At 34.5% G+C, this 25,407-nt stretch overlaps 1 protein-coding gene across 8 annotated transcripts in view; it reads left to right on the top strand.

Moving 5' to 3' along the window:
- UBR3 (ubiquitin protein ligase E3 component n-recognin 3) overlaps positions 1–25,407 on the top strand; it is a 291,086-nt gene that overhangs the window by 45,584 nt on the left and 220,095 nt on the right. For all 8 annotated transcript variants that reach the window (XR_012474268.1, XM_074215740.1, XM_074215735.1 and 5 more), the window contains one exon: positions 20,071–20,137. Coding sequence is in view for 7 of the 8 variants with exons in the window: in XM_074215740.1 (XP_074071841.1) it covers positions 20,071–20,137 (67 nt within the window). In the remaining variant the exon portion in view is untranslated. The remainder of the gene's footprint in view (positions 1–20,070; positions 20,138–25,407) is intronic.

The raw sequence follows: 25,407 nt of genomic DNA, 5'->3' as shown, positions 1-25,407 counted from the left end.
TTGTGAGTTTATTCTGATATGACGAATATTTTTATATGAAGAAAATTTGCATGTAATTGGAAAAACAAAATAAAATAAAAAAAAATAATCATGAGGTAGGGGACTTTAGAAAAGTCCAGAAAGAGTTGCGTGAACTGATGCTGAGTAGAGTGAGCAGAAAACCAAAAGAACATTGTACATTCTAACCACAACATTGTGTGATGTCTAATGGACTTGTTCTCAGACCAATAATCAAAGACAAATCTAAAGGATGTGTGATGGAAAATACCATCCAGAGAAGGAACTGTGGAGTCTGAATGCAAATCAAAGCTTACTATTTTCAGTTTTTAAGTTTGTTTTATTAATTATAGTTTTCTCCCTTATTGATTTGATTCTTCTTTCACAATATGATTAATATGGATAGTTAAACATGTATAACCTATATTAGATTGCTTTCTATCAGGGGGAGGGGAGAGGGATGGGAAGGGAGGGGGAAAACTGAAACTCAAAACCTTACAAAAAAAGATTGTTGAAAACTGTATGTAGTTGAAAAAACTTGTAGTTGGAAAAATAAATAAATCTATCAAAAAGAAAAAACTAACCATCACATCAAAAATGTCTATTGTTATCGGTTCCATACTCATAGAACCCTACCTCTGCAGTGAAGGAGTGAGAAGTATCTTCTTACAACTCTTCTTTGGGCCCAGCTTGCCCAGAGTTAAAATTTTACAGAATCCGGTTTCAGTTGTTTTGTGGTTGGTGATCTTTCCATTTATATTGGCTTAGTCATTTGGAAGACTGCTTGTCTGGTTCTGCTTTCTTTTCTTTGCACCAGTTCATATAAACCATCCAGTACTTTGTTTTCATCAAAACCATTATTTCTTTCAGCACAATAATATTTTGTCACATAATGTACCACAACTTATTTAAGCCATTTTCCAACTGATGAGCTTTGGATTATTAGCTTTGGCCACTTCAAAAAGCTACTGATATAAGTAATATAATATATAATATTTCTTTTTGTCACTGACCTCCTTCATTAGTAATGAGTCAAAAATTACGGACTTTCTGGTCTCTTTGTTAATATATTGCCATACAAACATTCATCCATTTGCAGATTTATGAGTTCCACATTTTTCTACCACTCTCTTCTCTCCCCCTTCCCTGGCAAACAGTCTGATAAAAGTTATATATGTACACTTGTCTATAACATATTTTCATTAGTAATATTGTGAAAGAGAAATTAGAATTAAGGGAAAAAACATAGAAAGAAAATCATTCCATTCACATTTACAGTTTTGACTATTAACCCTGTATTTCCCTCTTTGCTATCTTCCCTGGGTTAACCTTTTCTCTTCCATTTCCCTTTATCCCTCTTCACCAATATTTTGCTTCTGACAGCTGTCTCTCAGTCAGCCCTTCTTTCTTCCAGCCCTTTTCCCTTTCCTTCTTCTCCCTTTCCCCTTTTACTTTATTTTTATCTTTACTTTTACTTTCACCCTCCCTTTTATCAGTTCCCGTCTTCCTTTTTCTCCCCCCCCCCCCCATTTCCCTGTAGGATAGAATAAAATTTTAAACCCAATTGGGAATGTATGTTATTCTGTCTTTGGGCCAAATCTCTTGAGAGTAAGATTTATTCAGTGCTCACACCCTTCTTTCTTTCCCTCTACTTTAATACATCTTTCTGCCTCTTTATGTGTTGTTATTTATCCTGTAATGCCTTGCCTTCTCCTAATATAATCCTTCTTTTCATGTCTTCATTATTTTAAGCCTTTTTTTTTGTAATCACAGTCTGTATCAAGATACACTCCTTTTATCTGTCACAATAGAAATATAATTCTCAAGGGTTGATTGATTGATTGATCATAGTTTGTCATAGTCACTTTATACCCACAGCCTCTTAAATATACTCTGTCCAGGTATACTGTTCCATTAGAAATACTATTCTCAAGAGTCAAAAACATCATCAAATTATAATCAATTTAAACCACATCCTCTTTTCAAGTACCCTTTATAGAAATACAGTCCTCATGAGCTAAAGTATCATGTAAAACAATCACTCAAGAGCTAAGAGTAAGATCCCATCACAATTTATTCCCACATCCTTTGGTTAAATATGTTCCTTTCACTTGTCTTAAGAGAAGTATAATACTCAAGAGTTAACTCTTCCCCCTCCCCTTTCAATTTACCTTTTTATGTATCTCTTGAGTCTTGTATTTGAAGATCAAATTTTCTTTTCAGTTCTGGTCTTTTTATCAGTAAGTTTGAAAATCGTCTATTTTGTCATTAAGGTCACCTTTCCCCTGAAAAGAATATGTTGAATTTTGTAGTGTTTTTGATTCTTGTTTGTAAGCCAAGGTCTTTTACCCTATAGAATATCATATTCCAGACTCTCAAATCCTTTAATGTTGAAATTTTCAAGGCTTGCATAATCCTAACTGGTTCCCTGATATTTACATTGCTTCTTTTTGGCTACTTGTAGTATTTTCTCCTTTAACTGAGAATTCTGAAATTCGGCTACAGTATTTGGAGTTTTTTGGAATTAATAGGGCAACTATGTGGTGTTATGGATAGAGCACTGGCCTTGGAGTGAAGGAGGATCGTTTGATTCCAGCCTCACAAACTTGACTTTCACTAGCTTTGTGACCTTGGGCAAAATCACAATTCTGATTGCCCTGCATCCAAGGCTATGTCTTGTCTTCCTGATTCATGTCTGATCACTGGACCCAGATGACTCTGGAGGAGAAAGTGAGGCTGATGACTTATCATAGTCCTCCTTACTCAAATCCAATTTATGTGTTTGTCATGGCATCATGTCCCTGATGTTGTAGTCTTCTTCGAAAATGAAGGACAAACTATTATTGGAATCAATAGATTCTTTCAAAGTCTATTTTAGCTTGTTCTAAGATATTAGGGCAGTTTTCCATGATAATTTTCTGCATGATATTGTCTTGGCTCTTTTTCTGAAAATGGCTTTTAGGGAGACCAATAATTTGTAAATTATTTCTCCTGGTTATTTGTTTCTCCTATGAGATACCTTAAGAGGTACATTTTCTTCTATTCTTTAAGCCTTTTACTTTTGTTTGATGAAATCTTGATCTCTCACAGAGTCACTGATTTGTTTGTCCAATTTTAGTTTTTTAAGGTTTTATTTTCTTTAGTTGTATTTTTGTTTCCTTTTCCAATTAGTTACTTTTATTTTCTAGGTGATCAATTTTACTTTTAAAATTATTATTTTCTGTTAATTTTCCAAAATTCTCCTGTATGACTCATTTCTTTTCATTTTTCTTCTTACTCTTTTATTTGTTTTTTAAGAGCTCTTCTAAGAATTGAGACCAGTTCATCAATTCCTTAGAGGCTTCACATGTAGGTATTTTGTCCCTGATTTCTGCTTCTGAGATGGTGTTTTCATCACTCCTATCAGAATAGTAGCTATCAATGGTTAGTGGCTTTTTTTTCCCTGGTTTTTTTGTCAGTTGAAATCTATTCCTGTGGTATAAGGAGTATAGTTCCAAGCTTTTTTTTTGCTGGGGGCCACGTTCTGGTCCATGGCTTGTCCTGGCATTCCCTGTTTGCTCTCTGTGCTATGGTAGCCCAGGACTGCACCATCTTCCCAGGGTTCAAAACTTTGCTCTCTTGAGCTGGACTTGGGATCCTTAGTACTGGCAGAGTTGTGCCCAGGACCTTAGCTGTGCTCTGGCTTAAAGTCTCTCTTGGCTTCCCACTACCCCCAACTACTATACTCCCCTTTTAACCATGTGACAGACTTTTCCTGAAGGTCCTCTCAGATACCATGCTGAAAAGTTGTTTCAGGAAAAGCTCCAGGAGTTTCCTAACTTTTACTGTTAGTTTTAGTGATGCACCCCACCCCCACCCCCATCCCCATCCTTTATTATAAGGAATGGCTTTCTGGGAAGGATTGTGAGGAGGGTTGTATTGGAAACAAAAGGTACCAATAAAAATTTTTCCCCCCCAAAAAAGGGAAAACAAAAGAATTGAATTGTTTTGTTTTGATATTTGAAGAGCAGATCTTAAAGTGCTGTACTGATAGATGGCAAAGTCTATAATTACTCAAAATACAAATTCTAAAATTTTCCATTTTCTTTAAGAGCTTTTTGGGAAGGAGATGAAGGGAAAAATGAGAATTTCATCTGTTACAGGGGTGAAAATATATGGATTCCAGTGGATTTGGATGGTTGTGGCTATGTAGTTACTTCTTTTACCAAATCTATATAAACTGGAAAAAATCCTTTCATTGTTTTTGGTCTCAGAAGAGTTTTAATTGGAAATTTCATAATTTTAGTAATGTTTATAATATTGTTAATAATTTTATAGTAATGGTATTGTTGAAAAGAATTTAAACATTGCCACAGAGTTATGGGAAACAATTTATAGTGTCTGTGATGTTTATTTTAATGACTGGCTTATCTATTTTAAACAAATGATCTTAGTAAATGCCAAACTTTATTTTTATGAATGATACTTCTGGTAATATGAAAAATGGATTTTTAATATGTTTACTTCCTTCTTCTGGCTGAAGCAGAGTCACTTCCATCTAATTGTTTTGTACTTTTTTTTTTTTTTTTTTTTTTTAGGTTTTTGCAAGGCAAATGGGGTTAAGTGGCTTGCCCAAGGCCACACAGCTAGGTAATTATTAAGTGTCTGAGACCGGATTTGAACCCAGGTACTCCTGACTCCAAGGCCGGTGCTTTATCCACTACGCCACCTAGCTGCCCCTTTTTTTTAAGGATGTTTTGTACTTTTTCTGTAGACTTCATGGACTTGAGCTTGTGGTTTTAAAATCCCTGTAGAGTTTTTTGTTGCCATCCCAACATCACAGGCGGCTACTGACAGTTCTTCTCTTGGGAATTTTTAAACTATTCTAGAAGCAGAGTTAAGATGGTAATACTGATGATGAAGTGTGAATGCTTTTCTTTGCCCTCTAATGTCCTCATCTAGTATCCCTAACCATCTTGTCTTTTCTCTGCCCCAATCCATGTTGTCATTTGTCCTCATGTCACCATAAGATCTATAGTCATCCTATTCCTGGCATTTCTTTTATCCCTTTTTTTGCTTCTACTTTATCTTCACCAGCATTGAACATCTTTTGCTTAATTACTAACTACTTCAGTTAAATATCTATATGAATAACAAAATAATAATTTTTTGATAATGACAGTTTTTTAGACTGATAATTCTATCCTTGTTCTCTCATATGACTGATGATAGTCACAATTATATCTGTAAAGACCAAATGTGCTATACCATTTTTAACAGGGAATCTTAACCTTTTTTGGTGTCACTGATACCTTTGTCAGTTTGGTGAAGACTAAAGATCCCTTCTCAGAAAATTCTTTTTAAATAATAAAGAAAATGAAAGAAAAATGAATAGCATTACTAAAGAAACTTAGACATATTGAAATATAGCTATCAAAGTATTTTTTTTTTTACAAGGCAGTGGGGTTAAGTGGCTTGCCCAAGGCCACGCAGTTAGGTAATTATTAAGTGTCTGAGGCCAGATTTGAAATCAGGTCCTCCTGACTCTAGGGCTGGTGCTCTATCCACTGCGCCGCCTAGCCTCCCCCTAAAGTATTTTTTTAAAAAAACTTCATGGACCCCAAATTAAGAATCTCTGATATATAGTTTCATTTTATACTTTAAATGACATTTTAAGGCTTTTAAATTTTCTTGTTACTTTTTGTTTTAATACTATAGCTATTATTGCTAATTAAACTATCCATCCCTAGTGAATACTTCTTATTTTTTCCTGGGGGGTGTTGCAAGGCAAATGGGACTGGGTGGCCTGCCAGGGGCCCTATAGCTGGGTGATTGTCTGAGGCTGGATTTGGACCCGGGTGCTCCTGGTCCAAGGGCTAGTCCTCTGTCCACCACTTAGCCCCCCTACTATTATTATTATTATTATTATTATTATTATTATTATTATTACTACTATTATTATTACTATTTTATTTTATTTTGGGTCTTTTTTTTGTTTTTGTTTTTGTAGGGCAATGGGGTTGGGGTGGCTTGCATGGGGTCACACAGCTGGGTGATTGTTGGGTGTCTGGGGCCGGATTTAGGCTCGGGTGCTCCTGGCTCCAGGGCTGGTCCTCTGTACACTGCACCACCTGGCCACACCTACAATTCTTATTCTTATTATTAAATTTAAATTTTATTTTTTCCTCTCCCTTTTACTTTATCGCTTTTGCGGGTCTATATTTTCTTGGGAGGGAAGGGTATTATGTTTACTCTTAAACAAGAATATTTTAGTAATGTATAAAAAAACATTATTTGTACAAAATAAAAATAAATTAAAGAAAAATAAAATAAAAATAAAAAACAAATTAGCTGTTTTAGCACTTTTAAGTAGAATTGGTCATCTTGGAATAGGTTAAAGATGTTTCTTAGTAGTGTAAAATATATTAGAAACAAATTGTGAAATTAAATTTATAATCCTTTGCTGATCTATCACTGAGGTAAACAAAAATCTACCTTGGCTAGTCCTAAACATATCTAGATGAGTCTTCTCAACCATTAAAGGGATGAGATAAGATGTCATTTTGGATGCAGTACTGAATGAACAGCTTCAGACCTAAAGCAATGAAAGAAGAGAGAAATATTCAATATCATGATAATTTTGAATCACTGAAAACACGGATTTGGTATAGGTTAGCAAAGTTTCTTTATTATTCTTTCCATTTATCAAGGAAGACATAGTATTGCATGGTCACTAACCATTATTTCTCATCTTTTCCAAGGAACTGCTTTAATAGTTTGTACCATCATTCCTAGTGGAGTTATAATCTTTGAGCCCCTTTTAAAAACTTTTATTGAGGGGTACTTATTGAGAAGATAATAGTAAGAACAGTTACAAAAGCTTAATTTCTCTCTTTCTCCCTCCCCTCAATCCCCAACTTCCTGGAGAAGAGAGGGCTGAGCCCTAAAGGAGTTGTTATAAAATATATACCTCACACAGTTTTCTTGTGAATGTGGCATAGGTAATAAATATTATGTTATTCCTTCTTGGCTGCTTTTAATCCACTATGCTGGGCAAGCAGTTTCTTAGATACTTACTGCTTATTTTAGGTGTAATTGTGAAAAATCTGTCAAGGACTCCATCTCTTAAATGGTAGGTAAGGTATTCCTCTTACCTTTTGATGACTATAACAAATGTCCAATACCTTCACCGAAGAACAGGAAAGAACAAAAATAGAAGTAAATAACAGAGACCCATAATCCCAGATCACATGTTGGTCTAGGTGGGGAGGACCTGAGATTCCTCCTTAACTAGAGATTTATAAAAACACTTCTTCCTTATTTGAACTAACCAGACAACAAAGGTCAGGTGGTTTGGGTGAATTAATCCAGTGGTAGTCTTTTTCTTGTCTCCCAGTTCTCTTGTTTTTCAGCCAAGCAACAGACAGGAGTTCCTCTCTACTACAAAGAAACTGAGGCTTGTACTTAGCAAGAACAGAAATGCTCTGGCACCTACTTGTGTGCCCCACTCAGGAACATTGTCTCTCGGTCAGTTTTGATGAGTCTTGGCTGTTATTTACTACTCAACCTTTATTGTTTGTTCTCTGTAGGTTTCTTTGTTTTCATTTTCAAGTAATAAGACAGTCATAATAAAGTGCCATCTATGTAAAAAAGATCCTGCCACTTTTCAAGTTGAAATTCAGGAATACTATAGCTTTAGAAGATTTTAATTTTAGGATAAATTTTTTCAGATTAGGCAGAACTTTGTGTTACTAAATGTATTTTTCTCTTATCTATTATTCCATATTATTTTTCCAGTTGAAACTTTTTAAGACTGTAGTTGATGATCCTTTTGAGTTTTCAGATATTTCAGTCTGCAACCTCTCTCTGTCTTTGAAAATGATATTTAAGTAAAAACCTGCCTTTTTTACTAACTTGAAGATGAATATCTTTTTTAAAAATTTATTTATTTTTTGCAAGGCAGTGGGGGTTAAATGACTGCCAAGGTTGCAGAGCTATGTTTCAAGTGTCTGAGGCTGGATTTGAACTTGGTGAACCTCAGTTCCTCCTGACTTCTTTGTCTACTGTGCCACCCTTTTGTAGGAATTTTTGAGGCTACCTTTCCTTTCCTTATATGTATTGTTCTTTTTCTGTGCTACGCCTCTCCACTGAAATTTAAGCTCCTTGTAAGCAGACTTTGATTTGTTCTTGTATCTCTAACACTTCATAAATGTTTGTTTATTCATCAGAGGCTGTGGAATAACATCTCATGGGCTGTTTACTTAATGTATGGATATGGATTGAAATAGATAATTTCAACCCTGTAATTCTGTGATTCCCTGAAATATATGAAAGGAAAAGACAACCTGGAGAAACTATATTCATTGATTTGTTGAGACATTAACTGTTTTTCTACTTGTAATTTTTCTGTTTCTATTTTCTCTTAGTAGTGAGTTTGATTTGAACAGGTGTGCCTATGACTTTGTATTCAGTTTCATTCTTATGAGTAGCTGTGCCTGCTTTTTTGACCTGCTGTCCCTAGTGTAACAGAATGTTATGCACTCAGCACAGTGCTATTTATATATCAACATTCTTCAGAGTACTTCTTGTTTCTTTTTCTGTATACAATGTGAAACAAGAGCAGTGGGATTTATTGCATGGAATTAAACAGAAAAGACATTATTAATAATGTGACATTAATTTTATGGAATGACCATGAAGGTTTTAGGTTTTTGCAAGGCAAATGGGGTTAAGTGGCTTGCCCAAGGCTACACAGCTAGGTAATTATTAAGTGTCTGAGACCGGATTTGAACCCAGGTACTCCTGACTCCAGGCCAGTGCTTTATCCACTGTGCCACCTAGCCACCCCTGACCATGAAGTTTTAAAAGCATTAATGAAATAGGAAGTTATAAAAAGAAAATTGCCTTTAAAATATGTGGATTTAATTAGAAAATTATCACAGAAAGAACATGATAAAAATCAAGAGTTTTCATCCACTTTTTTTGGTTTATAAGTCTCAGATAACTTTACAGGATTACTTTATACTTTATCAATGAATTTTTTGATAATGTGACACTATAAATGGTTAAATTTTTGGCAAGTAAAGTTTATTATACAAATGTGATTTGGAATTAAATTGGATTAAAATCAAATTTTAAAGAATGGGCGTGATTAATTATATGTCAATGAAGATTTAAAGCAAATATGTGTTTTTTAAATCTAGAATCGGAGACTTTTGGTATTTGTTCTGGGAGGTGATAGGAAACTGCTGGAGTTTAAGGAGTAGGAGATGATAAGGCAGGGATGGGATGGGGAAGCTTTTTTTCTGCCAAGGACCATTCGGATATTTATAACTTCATTTGTGGGCCATACAAATTTATCAGATTGGTCAGACATTTAATTACTTCACCCCTAGTGAGATGACTGGAACTGCTTTTCTTTGGTGAAGTGTGTGATGTTAGCCGATACTGATTATCTTGTTACTTGCACCTGCTTTTCCAGGTTTGTATTTGTCATTATGGAGCTTAGTTAACACTTTGTGATGGTAATTTTTGAAAAGAGCTGCTTGCAGCAGTAAATTGTTTGGAACACATGCACATTTCAGTGCATGTCTCCTCAAAGTAGGAAATTCATCATTGCAGTGAGAGATTGTTGTACCTAGCTTTCAGCTCATCTTCACTTTGCAGCAGAATTTGCATTGTAGGTTATCAGACACATCAGGTCATTCAATATTGAGAGGAGTAGCAAAGATCCATTTGTTTATTTTTCTCATCCTTGAATCTTTCATTAAATGTCTCAATTAGTTTCACACATTCAATAGCATATTCAATTATTGTAAAAGGCTTTTGTCCTTCCAGAGTGAGGAAATGTACCTTTTTATTCCTTTTAAGTTGTACTTTACTCAGCCTTAGTTTAGCTTCAAATGATTTCATGTTTGAAATCAGGAGCTGAAAACCTGTTTGGGGCCCTATAGCTTGAGGTTCAGCTCTGAGAAGTACTTGAAAATCAGAAACAGTAGATCACACAACCATTTGCTTCATTTCCATGAACTGCTTGGCTTCATCTTGCAGTTTGTAAAACCTCTTGAGAATGTTCCTGAGAGTCAATCACCACAGGACACAGTGGTAAACAAGATCAACGAACTCAGAGTCAAACTCATTCAGTAACTCCCTAATCTCTCTGCTTTTGACAAAATTAATGCATGATACTACTGTTGGCATCACATTGTTGAACTGTAACAACTGTGCAGAGACTTTCTTGTGTTATGATGCAGGGATATATAATTAAATCCTTTGGATCAAGACTGAGACGATTCAGTTTTTTTTTTTTTTAGATTTTTCAAGGCAATGGGGTTAAGTGGCTTGCCAAGGCCACAATGCTAGGTAATTATTAAGTGTCTGAGGTTGGATTTGAACCCAGGTATTCCTGACTCCAAGGCTGGTGCTCTATGTACTGCGCCACCTAGCCGCCCCAATTCACTTCTTTATTGACAAATGCATTTAGCCTTTTCATGAGCCAACTATGACTGTATCTCCATCTATAGCAAGAACACTTACTTTTTCAAATGTTAACTCAAGCCTTTTTTCATTGATAAAAACAAGTCTGTCGAACAAGTTCTCATCATGTATGATTTCCAGGGACAGTAGTTCCTTTCATGTTATCCCACCAACAAAAATGACCAGTTGGGTTATGTCTGTTGTCTTGTCACAGGCCAGTGGGGAAAATTTGAAATCTGCAGAATTTGTTTTTTCAGTATTCTGTGCTCTCAATTATCTGATCTGAGAGGGTTTTCAGAGACAAATTACACTCTGAAACAATTTTTTTTAGGTTTTTTTTTTGCAAGGCAAATGGGGTTAAGTGGCTTGCCCAAGGCCACACAGCTAGGTAATTATTAAGTGTCTGAGACCGGATTTGAACCCAGGTACTCCTGACTCCAAGGCCGCTGCTTTATCCACTATGCCACCTAGCCACCCCGCTGCCACCTAGCCGCCCCACTCTGAAACAATTTAATTCGTTTGGTGCTAACAAGCCTGCAACAACTACCCTGGACTCTTCCACAAACTCTCCCTCTACATGAGGCCTCAGCTTCTTTGTGATTAGCTTGATCACTATATAACTTTTCTGTCACATCAAAGCTTCTTGTGATTTCAAAGTTCCATTGATTTTATATGTGTCTACATTTGACCTCCCAGTTCATTGAGTTTAACTTGCTTTGGACTGTAGTGATACCCCCAAATTGCCTTTTTTCATTATTGCTAATACATCATCACAAAAACGGCTTTAGGTTAAGTGCCTCAATTAATTTCACACATTTACCAGTATATTCAAGTATCGGAGAAGGTGTTTCTCCTTCCAGAGTGGGGAAATGCACTTTCCGCACTTTGACTTCATCAAAAAAATAATCATTAATCTATTTCTCTTGGAAAGATTGGGGCACTGCATCAATTTTTCTTTGCTTTGTGATTGCCATTGGCTACTTAAAGTTTTAATAACTATCCAATGTATGTGTGCTGCCACAGTGTGATTATTTTTGCTTTGTTCTAAATCTACATCTTGGTTTTGTAACTTATCCAGTGTTCATATCATCAACTCTTGAGGTCTTTTCTGAATATTTTAATTTCCTTAAGCTTTGTTTGAGACTGAGGTTTTGCAAGGATTGTGTGGATAAAGGTTGGATTGGATTTATTGTTTGTGTCATCAAAGAAGTAAATATCATTGTCAATCATCAAAGACAAGATCAGCAACATCATGAGGAATTATCTCTTAATATCACATCTCATCATCATTGGATTGCCATAGTTTCATCCCTGTATGCTAGCACTTTTGCACTGTGTGTCTTCCCAGCTTGCTTGGCACTGACTATCATAAGTCACCCCAATTCAGATAGATGAAATTGGATATGGGCAGCCCATGAGATGCATATATGTCTATCCTGTCATGTACTAGTATGTATCCTGTCTATTCTGTAATGAACAGTCCTGGCTTGTCCCTCAAAATTTACGTTATTATTTTAATTCACTTAATATAAATTTATATTGTGATGAAACAAACTCCTATTGAACTTTGAGTCCTGCTTGTGGTTGCCTTGACCAAGTCAGAGCAAATAATTTTACTAACCTTATATGGTCCAAGGGCCAGACTTTACACATCCTGGAGTAGAAGATGATGAGATCAGACCTCTGCTTTAAGAAGACTATAAAGGGAACATATTTGAGAGAAGCTATAAAGATAAAATTGATAGACCTTGGCAGTAGATTTGAAATGGCGGAATGAAAGGGGGGGGCTCTAGGATCACACCTGCGTTGTGAACCTGGATTACCTGGTAGATGAAGTCTCTTGAAAGTAATAGGGAGATTTTAGGAGGAAAGATGATGAATTCAGTTTTAGATGTGTTGAGTTTGTTATTAGTTATTATGTGTATATATTATACACATAAGTTATGAATCAACTGATGCTGAACGAGATGAGCAGAACTAGAAAAGCATTGTACACGCTAACAGCAACATGGGGGTGAGGATCAACCTTGATGGACTTGCTCATTCCATCAGTGCAACCATGAGGGACAATTTGGGGCTGTCTGCAATCTGTATCCAGAGAAAGAACTGTGGAGTTTGAACAAAGACCAAGGACTATTACCTTTAATTTAGAAAAAAAACAAAACATAACCAAACCCTGATATCTTATTGTCTGATCTTGCTATCTCTTTTTACTTTGTTTCTTTCTTAAGGATATGATTTCTCTCTCATCACATTCAATTTGGATCAATGTATACCATGGAAACAATGTAAAGACTGGCAAATTGCATTCTGTGTGGGATGGGGGGGAGGGAAGTAAGATTAGGGGGGGAAAATTGTAAAACTCAAATAAAATCTTTAAAAAAAGAAAAAAAAAGACGATTACAAAACTTCCAGTTCAAGATGTCTATAGGTAGTAAGAGATAAAATTCTGGAAATTATTATGTTAAGGCTAGATAAGAATATCTGGGAATCATCAACATAGAGATGAAAAGTGAATCAATGTGATCTGGTGAGATTAACCCAGTCAAATAATATAGAAGATCCTGGGTTTGAGCCCACTAGGATTTACACAATTAGTAGGCATGACCTGGATGAAGATCCAGATGTATAGTATTACGAAAACCCAGAGAGAAGAGAGTATCAAGGAGAGAGTAGGGTGATCCACAGTTTCAAAGGCAGCAGAGGAGTTCAGAAGGATGAGGATTGAGGAAAGCACTGTTAGATTTCAGAGACATGGTAATTTTGGAGAGAACAGTTTAAATTGAATGATGAAATTAGAAGCCAGAGTCCAGGGAGTTATGAAGAGAATGAGAAGAAAGGAGGATGAGACATCTATTGTCAATGTACTTCTTAAGGAATTTGACCAGAAAAAGGAGAGAAGAGATGATACTTGGCAGGGATGGATAGATCTGGTGAGGTATTTTTGAGGATGTGAAGACATTGAAGATGTGAGATTAAACATTTTTGAAGCATCTACTATGTGCCGGGCACTGTACTTTTTTGTTGTTCATTTCTTGAGATTCTTTGAGTCCTCATTCTATGCAGAGATACTGAAGTGGCTTGCCATTTCCTTTTCCAGCTCATTTGACAGATGAGGAAGCTGAGGCAAAGAGGGTGAAGTGATTTGCCTGGAATCAGAGAGCTAGCAAGTGTCTACAGCTGAATTTGATCTTAAGTTTTCCTGACTCCATATCTGACACTCCCATCTACTGTGCCACCTTACTATTTTATTTTTATTTAATAGCAATCCTGGGATGTGTGTGCTATATATATATATGTATATATACATACATATATATATATGTATATATATATATTTTTTTTTAACAATTTACAGATGAGAAAATTGTGAAAGACAAAAGATAAATGACTCTAGAGTTACACAGCTAATAAGTATTTGAAGTTGAATTTGAATTCAGGGCTTCTTGAGTCCAGATCCAGTATCTATCATCTGTACCATTTACCCCCTCTAAAACGTGAGTGTATTTGCAGACAATAGGAAGGCTGTCAGTAGATAAGGAGAGACTGAATATAAATGAGAATGGAGATGATAAGAGGGGACAAGCTCCTGGAGAAGACAGATGGAATAGAATTGCTTCTACATGTAGAGGACTGGGAGAAGAGCCACAATTATGTGAAAGGATGGGAGTCAGGCATATGAATAATAAGAGATGTAGAGAAAGGGATTAAAAAAAAGGAATACCTCAAACAGAGTATGTTTTTTTCTTTCTTTTCTCCAGAGAGTTCTCTGCCTTTTTTTGCCTGCTACTTTATCTCTCATTTGGTGGCCTGGGCCCATGGTTAACTTCCTTTGTTCTTTATGAATGAGAGACATAGAATTTAAAAAAAAAATGACAATTAACTCATTTTATTGGAAGAGTTCACTTTTTAAAAAATATTAATACATTTTCAAAAATGTTAGTTTTATTTTTTCAAGGTCATGCATTAAGTCCAACCATCAAAGGAGGAGATATAGGGGACTGTTATTAGAATTTTTTTAAATGATTCAGCAGATATATAAGAATAATTTTTAATTACCTAAAACCTTAAACATACATACCACAAAATAAAACCCATAAAATTTCAGGAGCTAGTAGTAATAAAACAATATGTCTATTTTGATACTAGAGATTCAAATAAAGATTAATTGAATCAGTTACTTTAATCTAGAATAGCAGCAACTTGTCAAGTGTTCTATATATTACAACTCAACAAGAAAACAAAAAGAGAAATTCTATTCAAAATAGAATGTTTAAAATATTTGACCGTGTACCTTTGAAGATGCAAGAGTAATATGAATACAAAACATTTCTTGCAGAAATAAAGGAAGATAAATTTGAGAACTATTAATTGCTCATTTGGGAGGGGCATGCTAATATAATGCAAATGACAGTGTTCCTCCATTAAGTGCAGACTTGGAGTCATGCCAAACTGCCCAAGTGTTCTTTTATAGAAATAGAAAAAATAATTTAAAAATCATTTGGAAAAATAAAAATTAAGGAATCTCAGTGCAAATAATTTTAAAAGTTAACTGAGAAGAAATGGCAGTACATGATCTCAAATTAAACCACAGAATAATAACAGGGATTCATCATCAAACACAGATGAGCTAATGGATGGAAGTTTTTACAGTGATGAGGAGTTGTATTAATTTTATGATGAATAAAACTTGAGTTTTAGACTGGCTATGGACAGTATTATCTATCATTAGGAAGAAAAACAAAAAAAAAAAGAAAAGTAAAACCAATTATTTCTTTTGTATCTCTTTCCCTCAATCCTAATTCCTCAAATCGAAAATGACTGATATGAAACAGTTTATCCAAAATATGTATATACAATGCTAACTTGTTTGCTACTCAGGGGAGGGGGGGGTGGGTAAAAGAAGTTGGAAGGAAATTTTGCAACTTAAAATGTATGTGCATATAGATGAAAATAAATTAATTAAAAAAAATTTAAATAGCAGACAGAGGTTTCTTTTTAAGTAAATGGAGGACTGAGAAATTTTTTTCCTAGAAATTACACTATGTCTGAAGGTAAATATGTTTTTAGTGCTAAACATACTTAGTTTTAGATTAAGGAGAGTTTTGGATTAGTGGTATGGTATAATAGCCCTGTTACAGACTCAGCTTTTCTCTATTGAGATTAAGCCCTGGCATATAGCTGGAAACCTATTCCTTGGGAGCGGTAGCTGTAAAGGAATGAAAATTACATGTTTAGTCAAGTGTAGCAGAATTTAAGAATGTCATTTAGATTGATTAGGACTTCATCAATTGATTCCCCCCCTTCTATCACTTTCTCACCAGGTTAATTAAATCTTCTGAGGGGGCTGGTGACAGAGAGAACAGGAAATTATTAATTATTTATTTATATTATTTTACTTCTTTACAGGGTATTAAGAATTAGGAGGGAAGCTTTCCATTGAAACTGAAGATTGAGTATGCCTATTGTAATAGGCAAGTTTAGCAGTTCTGAGACAGTCGAAGCAGGAAATAACTCCAAGGAATATTTTTCAGACTCTCCAAAAAGACTTCTTATGGAGGAGACACTTGAGAGGGGATGGCTCTTTGCTTTTCTGACTTCCTCTGCCTGCTGACTTGGCTGGCTTCCTTTAAGTTCCAGCTAAAAATCTATTCTGTTACAGAAAATCTTTCCAAACCCCTCTTAATACTAGGGCCTTCCTTCTGTTAATTATCAGCTATTTAGCCTGTATATAACTTGCTTTGTATATATTTGTTTGCAGGAAATGTCTCCTATCAGATTGTAAACTCCTTATGATTAGGAATGCTTTTGTCTCTTTTTTTTGTACTCCTGTACTCAGTACAGTGCCTGACACAATAGTGGTCCCTTAAAAAAATATTCATTGATTATACCTCTGTCAAGGGGCAGTCCCCACCTTTTTTTTTTTTTTTTGCAAGGCAGTGGGGTTAAGTGACTTGCCCAACGCAGCACAGCTAGGTAATCATAAAGTATCTGAGGTCAGATTTGAACTCAGGTACTTCTGACTCCAGGGTCGGTGCTCTATCCACTGCGCAATCTAGCTGCCCTTAAATGCCCCCTTCTTAATTGGCTATGACACTTGACACTGGAGCTACTAGCCAAGTAGGAGACGCTTTATTCAGGAAGATATTCATTTGAAATTGCTCTAAGATGGTGACCCCTATGATTCTAAAACAATATTATATCAATTATTCAGTCAGCCACTTGCTTGATAAGTCCTTTCCCCTTCTCTTCCCTCTATCCCTTTCTCCTTTTATTTCTCTACATTTTCTTTCCTTTTTGTTTATTTTTCCTCTCCTTTCCTCACTTCCTTTCCTCTACCCTTTTTCTTTTCTCCCTTTTTTCTTGGCTTTTTTCCTTTAAAATACACTTTATTATTATCTTTTATTTTTATACCACCTAAATTTCTTCTACTAGTTTCCTTCCCAACTCCCAGAGTGCCATTATATATAACAAAATTTTTTCAAGGACAGGAAAAATAGGGGGGGAAGGGGGAGGAAAAAAAAATAGAACCTCCTTTCCCCAGCAAACCTAATCAGTTCATCGAAAGGGCCTAAAACATATATGCAGTGTTTAACATCTTAGCCCTCCCACTTTCATATAGTAATGTGTAGAGAGATGTCTTCTTTAGGGCCTTTCTTTTCTTTCTTTTTTTTTTTTTTTAAAGATTTTGTTTATTTTGAGTTTTACAATTTCCCCCCCAGTCTTACTTCCCTCCCCCCACAGAAAGCAATTTGTCTACATTGTTTCCATGGTATACATTGATCCAAATTGAGTGTGATGAGAGAGGAAATCATATCCTTAAGGAGGAAACATCAAGTATAAGAGATAACCAGATCAGACAATAAGATATCAGTTTTTTTTTTTCTAAATTAGAGGGAATAGTCCTTGGACTTTGTTCAAACCCCTCAGTTCTTTCTCTGGATACAGATGGTATTCTCCATTGCAGATAGCCCCAAACTGTCCCTGATTATTGCACTGATGAAATGAGCATGGCCATCAAGGTTGAGCTTCACCCCCATTTTGCTGTTAGGGTGTACAGTGTTTTTCTGGTTCTGCTCAACTCACTCAGCATCAATTCATTGCAAATCCCTCCAAGCTTTTTCTTCTTTTTTTTGTAATTTTACATTATTTATTTTTAATTGTTCTGTGGTGTTTCCATTTGCATTATTGTAGTTGTGAATATGATTTTCTTGGAGCTTTTTAAATTCTATATCAGTTCATAAGTTTTTTCATTTTCTGTGCTTATCAATTTTGTAATATTTTATAATATTAATTCATTACATTTATGTCCCGCAATTTGTTTAGTTTTCTTTCAAATGATCTACTTTGTTTTGCCATTACAAAAGTGCCATTAAAATTATTTTCCTATATTTTTGAGATGTCTCTTCTTATCAATGGCATTGGGATAATATGCCTAGCAATATAATATTTGTAAGTCTCATCTTCTTTAGTTTTTGCCAATTTGTTGTTATTAGTAATTCAGAACATTCTTTCATGTGATTGTAGTTTGTAATTTTTCTTTTGATAATCCTTTGTTCATAACTTTTGACTATTTATTGGGGAATAGCTTTTTTAAAATTTATATCCTATATATCTTGAATACCAGACCATTATCTTAGACATATAGTAGAAAGACTTTTTTCCCATTTGACTCCTTTTTAGGTTTTTTTTTTTTTTTGCAAGGCAGTGGGGTTAAGTGGCTTGCTCAAGGCCACACAGCTAGGTAATCATAAAGTGTCTGAGGCTAGATTTGAGCTCAGGTACTCCTGACTCCAGGGCTGGTGCTCTTTCCACTGTGCCACCTTGCCACCTCGACTCCTTTTAAAATTTTGATATGCATGATTTTATTTAAAAACTTTTCAATTTTATATAATCAAAATTATTTTATCTTTTGTTATTTTTTCTGTCTTTTGATGGTTAAGAATCTATTTCTTGTCCATTGCTGTGAAAAATATGATTTGTTTCTTGCCTAAATTTTTTAATGTATGATCTTTATTATTAAGGTCATACATTGATTTTGAATTTATTGTGATAAAAAGAAATAAGCCTAATTTCTGCCAGACTGCTTTCTATTTTCTCTAAAGGTTCTATTAGGTGAGGAGTTCCTTCTTAAGTAATTTATGTTTTTAATTTTTGAATGCTATGTTATCAAGTTCCATTGTTTCTGATTTCCGCTTGCCTAATCTGTTCTATTGATTTATTACTTATTTTTAATTAGCATCACGTGTTTTTGATAGACTGCTCTTTCAGGTCTGGAAGTAGTACTTTTCCTTTCACCTTTTGTCATTATTTCCTTTAATATTCTAGATCTTATGTTCTGTTATTTCCTTTGATATTTGAGATCTTTTTTCCTCCAAATGAATTTTGCATTAGTCTATTAATTCTGTAAAGGATCCCTTTGGTAGTTTGTTTGGCCCTACCAGATCTGAAATTGTATTATAAAGCATTGGTCATCAAAACTGTATGGTATTGGCTAAGAAATGGAATGGTGGAGAGGTGGAATAGATTAGGTGCAATAGTAGGAATTGATTATTGTAATCTGCTGTTTGATATACCCAAAGAGTCCAGCTTCTGGGATAAGAACTCTCTCTTCAATAAAAACTGTTGGGAAAATTGGAAGTTAGTATGGCAGAAACTTGGATTAGACCAACACTTCACATCCTATACCAAGATAAGATCAAAATGGATGCAGGATTTAGACAGCAGCATGGGAGTGATGATCAACCTTAATGGACTTGGACTTGCTCATACCAACAGGACAGCAATCATGCACAAATTTAGGAAATTTGCAACTGAGAATGCCATCTGTAACCAGAGAAAGAATTGTGGAGTTTGAACAAAGACCAAAGACTATTATCTTTAATTAAAAAAAGTTATCTTATTATATACTTTTGCGGTATCTCATACTTTATGTTTCTTCCTTAAGGATATGATTTCTCTCTCATCACATTCAACTCAGTCTTTAAATTGTTTCTATGGTATGCATTAATCTAACAAACTGCCTTCGGGGGGGGTGGAGGGAGGGAAGCAAGATTAGGAGGAAAATTGTAAAATTCAAAATAAAACTTTTCAAAAAAAAGTGGTGTAGTATTAAATCTGTTAATTAAGTTTGGAAGTATTGTTGTTTGTATTATTTAGGCCTGACTAGCCTCAATGAGTACTGAATATTTTCCCACATATTTAAATTGTTTTTTAAATTTTTTTAAAGAACACTTTATAATTGAATCTATATAAGGATTTTATTTGCTGCAAAACCTTTTTCTTTCTATTAATACCTTTGCTTTTTGAGAAGTAACCTGTTCTCATTACTTCTGTTCTTTATCTCTTTTGTAGTTTTTGGGTTTTTTTTTTTTTTGCATTTTTCATATCTGCTGTTCTTCTGAATTCTTGGTGTATTTATTATATCTACTAGGTAAAAGCATTTTATTTTTTCTGCTTTTACTCTTTCCTTAATAGTAGTAAGAAAAGGCACAGAATGGGTTAGAAACTATATCAAAAATTAATTCATTTAAACAGTTCCAGCAGCAAAATTGTGAATGGTAAAATAAATTAAAGTGTACATGCTAGTATTAACTTACTATTAAATATTTTTCCTAGGAGGACCAAGATGGTGGCCAAGGTGTGGGCAAGCGCAAGAGGGTAAAATTAAGCAGCAGTGTCAAAGGTATTTGTGAAGTGATATTTCAGTTTTCTTCTCATGTTTGTTGGTTGTTTTTTTAATTTCATAAAAACTTTTAAGACTTATTTAGTCAGTAGGATCACTTAGTTCCAAAAAACCCAGCCAGTATAAATTGTATAAGTGGAATACTTTATACTCTTCTAATTCACAATGATACATAATTATCTGTAAAATTTACAAAATATTCACTGTTGAATATTTATTGATATTCTTCACATAACTATTTTTGACTTAAGAAAACGCTTTCCTTTGGTCTGTTTGATTTTTATATAAAACTTTATTAGCCTGAAAATTACTGTTTTGATGATATGTTTGAGGTTTAAAATGATTTTTAATTTAGGAAAGTCTAACTTTCAAGTTCTTGAAAGATCTTGAGTAAATAATATTTAATGTTTCTAAATTAGAGGTATACATTTTGAAACATTTTTTCTATTATTCAACTGAAGGACTAAATTAGGGGCATTCGTTGCTGCAGTTGGAATGAGCCCTCTCTGAATTTTAAAAATGAGATTTGGTCAATTTCCTTTATCTATCTGCATTATTTCATTTGGTGGCAAATGCTTTTCCAGATGAATGATAATATAATAACTAGGGAAGCAAGAAATGAGGAAATCTATGCCACAACTTGAAGGTCCAAAACAAATCAGAAAGAAGAAATTAGAGGTATGGCATAACATAGGCTAATGCCACTAAATTCTATCTTTTGCATAGACTACAGTCTCTAATCCATTCTTAGTTCAGGTGCTTAGATTATGGCTTTTTCCTCATCTTTAGTAATTGTGATTTTAGGAATCTCTTGGGAAGATTGTGTTTTACTCCCAGAGCTATAGGGTAAGATGGAGTGATTTATTAGGACTTCTCCCCTAAGCATATTAGAACTCTGCAGACCTGTGAGGAAAGTCTGAACCTAGTTCCCTTGGATATTGTTTGAATCACCTTAGATGGCTTTTAGTTAGAGGTCTCTTTACAGCTCAATAGACCTGCTTCTTATTTGGAAAATACTTGGAAATACTGTCTTATGCTTCATGATATGATTGACATGTATTATTACTGTTCACTGGTAAATGATGAAATGTATTTTTTTATGTGTTACTTTTAGTCTGTAGTCATGAAGAAATGAAAAAGAATATTGTTCTTTGTGCTAGTTTTGGAGGTACAAGTTTATCTCCAAAAGGACACATTTTACAATGGAATTATTTATTTTTAGGATTCAATTTAGTGGCTTTAATGCTTAGTGTATAAAGTAGTAAAAATGCTTTCATCCTTTTAGTATTTTTTGATGTATTTTAGTAGTCATTATATCCTAGTATATTAAACAATACTGATGCCTTGTTATTCTTTAGCTTAAGAAGAATTTGACTTAACAATAAAGGAGGTAGTAAAATATGGAAACAACTTCTGGGGTGGTGGTTTGGCCTGATTAAAGTGCAGTTTCTTTGTTTTAAGGTAGAATATCCAACTCTACCTCATTGATTTTAGCTGAAACAAAGCATAATATAGTAAGTAACAACTATTGTTTGCAGTTATAAATTTAAAAACAAATTAGGGAAGAGAAAAATTTCTTTTTTTAATTTTTAAATTTTTAAATTTTTTTTTTAGGTTTTTTGCAAAGTAAATGGGGTTAAGTGGCTTGCCCAAGGACACATAGCTAGCCAATGATTAAGTGTCTGAGGCCGGATTTGAACTTAGGTACTCTTGACTCCAGGGCCAGTGCTCTATCCACTGCTCCACATAGCTGCCCTGAAAATTTTCTTTTCTAGAAGTTTTGAATTTTTATTTTGAATCACAAATATTGACTTTATGAATTTATTAGCTTTTTCTTGAGAGAATTATAAAGAACAGGCTTCTTGACCATGGTGACATTTTTTGGTTTTGAATCACTACAATGAGCTTACATTTTATTGAGGGGAAACAATATAACAAAGAACTTAGATTCTTTTGATAGGAGGCAGATAACCAAATACAAAGTACATGCAAAATAATACAAAATAATTTTAATCAGGACATAGCACTACTAACTGAGGATGTTAATTCACAAAAAACACCCCCTGTAAAATAGGTCATGTGGGGGCCGAGCCAAGATGGTGGCATGAAGGCAACATTTCCTGGGAACTCCTTCCCCTTGAAATTCCAAAGGCCAACAAATTATGACTCTAGCCAAAATTTAGAGGGGTAGAACCCACAGAAAGAATGAGTGATACATTTTCCCAGTCCAAGTTAACTTAGATGTTCTGTGGGAAAGGTGTGTTTCACCAGAACCTGGAATTGGAAAAAGCCCTGGAAGCACTTGAAGGGATGGAGAGAGCATTCTGCTACACCAGAATGAGTGTGGAGTAGGATCACTGGCTGCAGAACCTGCAGTGAGAATCTGGAGAAAGCAGTCTGTACCCCCAGAGACGGTAAGGGAGTCAGGGAAGACTGCAGAAATTGCTTGCCTACATTCAGATCCAGGTTGCAATTTGGGCTTCCATACTAAGATGGCCAAGCAGGAACCCTCCTTATAGCTCCAGGGCAGAGGGAAGTATGGAGGACATCTACATTGCACAGGCAAGAGAGCATAAGACGTTGGAGGATTAAAGGTCCCAGTGGGGTGCCCCACCCCCTAAGAAAACCCCAAAGCGTTTGAAGTGCTGTGGATTGGTCTTGAGCTGAGGAAATGAATAAACAGAAAAAGAAGAATCTGACTGTAGAGAATTACTTTAATCCCATGGAAGATCTAAACACATAATCAGATGACAAAAAAAATTGAAGCTTCCGTATCCAAGACTTCAAGAAAAACAGAAAATGGGCTCAGACTATGGATGAGCTCAAAAAAGTCTTTGAAAAGCAATTAAGGGAGGTGGAGGAAAAATTGGGAGGAGAAATGAGAATGATGTAGAAAAATCATGAAAACCAAATCAACAGCTTGGTGAAAGAAATATGAAAAATACTGAAGAAAATAATGTTAAAAACCAGTTTAGCGGGCAGCTAGGTGGTGCAGTGGATAGAGCACCAACCTTGGAGTCAGAAGTACCTGAGTTCAAATCTGGCCTCAAACACTTAATAATTGCCTAGCTAATTTCCCCATTGCCTTGCAAAAAACCTAAAAAAAATCAAAAACAAAAACAAACCAGTTTAGGCCTAATGGAACAAGCAAAGCAAAAAACAAATGAGGAGAAGAATGTGTTAAAAGCAGAATTGGCCAGCTGGAAAAGGAGATAAAAAAGGTCTCTGAAGAAAATAACCCCTTCACATGCAAAATGGAATTAAAGGAAGCTGATGACTTTGCAAGAAATCAAGAAGAAATAAAACTCTTCCAAAAAAGCCCAAAATTAGCAGAAAATGTGAATTATCTCACTGGAAAAGCAACTGCCCTTGATAACAGATCCAGAAAAGATATAAAAGAATAATAAGATCAAGCTATTTAGTTCTTATTTGGGAAAATGTCATCTATTACTCTTAACTATATTTTTATTACTATGGTAGTTTGATTTAATATATGTATATAGAAAATTTGGGGTTAAACTGAATATGATGAAGTATTCTTAAAAAATAAAATAGAATAAAAAAGTAAAATGGAGCCTATATCTCATACAAATTAGGTGTTAATAGGAAAACTTTTACAATGTAGAGGGAAGAGGAAATTGAGGGCTCACAGTGCTAGAAATCTTATTCTCATCAGAAGTGGTTTAAAGAACACATAACATATGCATGTAGAAGGGTGTAGAAGTCTTAATATCTTCCAAACAAATATGAATATGAGGGAATAGTAAGCAAAAGAAAATAAGGGGAGAGGGTAAGGGAGAGATTCTTAGAAGATGTTTGGATTAGAAAAGTTACAGTTGAAGAAAATTAGATGTCTAAAGAAGTATAGGACAAAAAAAGTTGAGAAGGCTAAAGAAGTGAGCAAAAAAAATAGAATAGGAGAAATGGACAACTAGGAAATATAACTTTGAAGGTGAATGGGATGAACTCACCTATAAAATAGAAATTGATAGCAAAATGGATTTAGAATCCAACAATATTTGTTTACAAGAAACTTATTTAAAAATGAGAGATACATGGAGAGTAGAAATAAGGGTTGAGTAGAATTTGTTATTCTCTAGCTGATACAAAGGAAAAGCTGGGGTACTAATCATGATATTAGACAAAGTTAATTTTTTTTTTTGAGATTTTGAAATTTTAATTCACCTAATATATATAAGCTATTAGTTTATATTCACTATAATAAACTATTCACTTGTCCCACTTTGGCTTAAAACTCAGTGTCAGGGCTGAGATAAGGAAATCTCCTTATTAGAATAATGTCATCTGCTGATCCTGGGCCCTCAGTTTCCTATCTGAAGAAAAAGGCTAACAAACCCAAAGGACTTTAAACAACAAAAATTAAAAAGTTTTCCTAGCATTGCTATTTTCTGTTGCAAAATCAAGGAAACTGATCAAAAAGGCTTTTGAAGACTAAGGCACAGGGGCTGAAATAACTGTCTTGAGGCAGTTTGTTTAATTAGAAATCTAGGATTAAATGAAGCAGGAAATGGTAGGAAATCTGGGAACTAAGCTGCTTAAACTAAGTTTTTGCTCAACTAAGTAAGATCACTAAACCTAGAATCTGGCCCAAGGATAGAACCACAGTCCTGTAGTCAGGAGAACTTCAATTCAAATCCAAACCCAGACACTCAATAACTATGTGACCCTGGACAAGTCATTAAATTATGATTACTTCAAAAAATAGTAAAAAAAAACTACAACAACATATCATAAAAAATTATACATTATGAGCAAGTGAGGAATTATATGAGGAATATTTATATGAGGAATTTAGGGATAGTTTAACATAAAGAAAATTATTAAAATAATTTATACAAGTAACTAAAGTAACAAAAATCACATGATTACATCAAAAGATTCAGAAAAAGCTTTGGAGAAAAGACTTGTTCTTCTTAAAACATTTTAAAACCTAGGTATAAGTGAATTTTTCCTTAAAATGATAAGAAACATCTACTTATCATCATATGTTATTTGAAATTGGGATAAGCTAGAAGCTTCCCCAGTAAGATCAAGAATGAAAAATGGATGCCCATATCACCAATATTATTCAATATTGTTTTAGAAATGCTGGTAACAGTAAGAAGAGAAGGAAAAGTAATCGAAGGAATCAGAATGGTCAGTGAAGTACCATAACTATATTTTTGCAGATGATGTGATATTATTGAAAAACTGTAGAGATTCATGTAAAAAGTTGGTTAGAACAATAATTTTAGCAAATTCATAAGTTA

This window comes from Macrotis lagotis, chromosome 1 (assembly GCF_037893015.1).
Source record: "Macrotis lagotis isolate mMagLag1 chromosome 1, bilby.v1.9.chrom.fasta, whole genome shotgun sequence".
Lineage (NCBI taxonomy): Eukaryota > Metazoa > Chordata > Mammalia > Peramelemorphia > Peramelidae > Macrotis > Macrotis lagotis.
The sequence above is the reverse complement of the archived record's forward strand: the minus strand, read 5'-3'. Positions and strand labels throughout refer to the sequence as shown.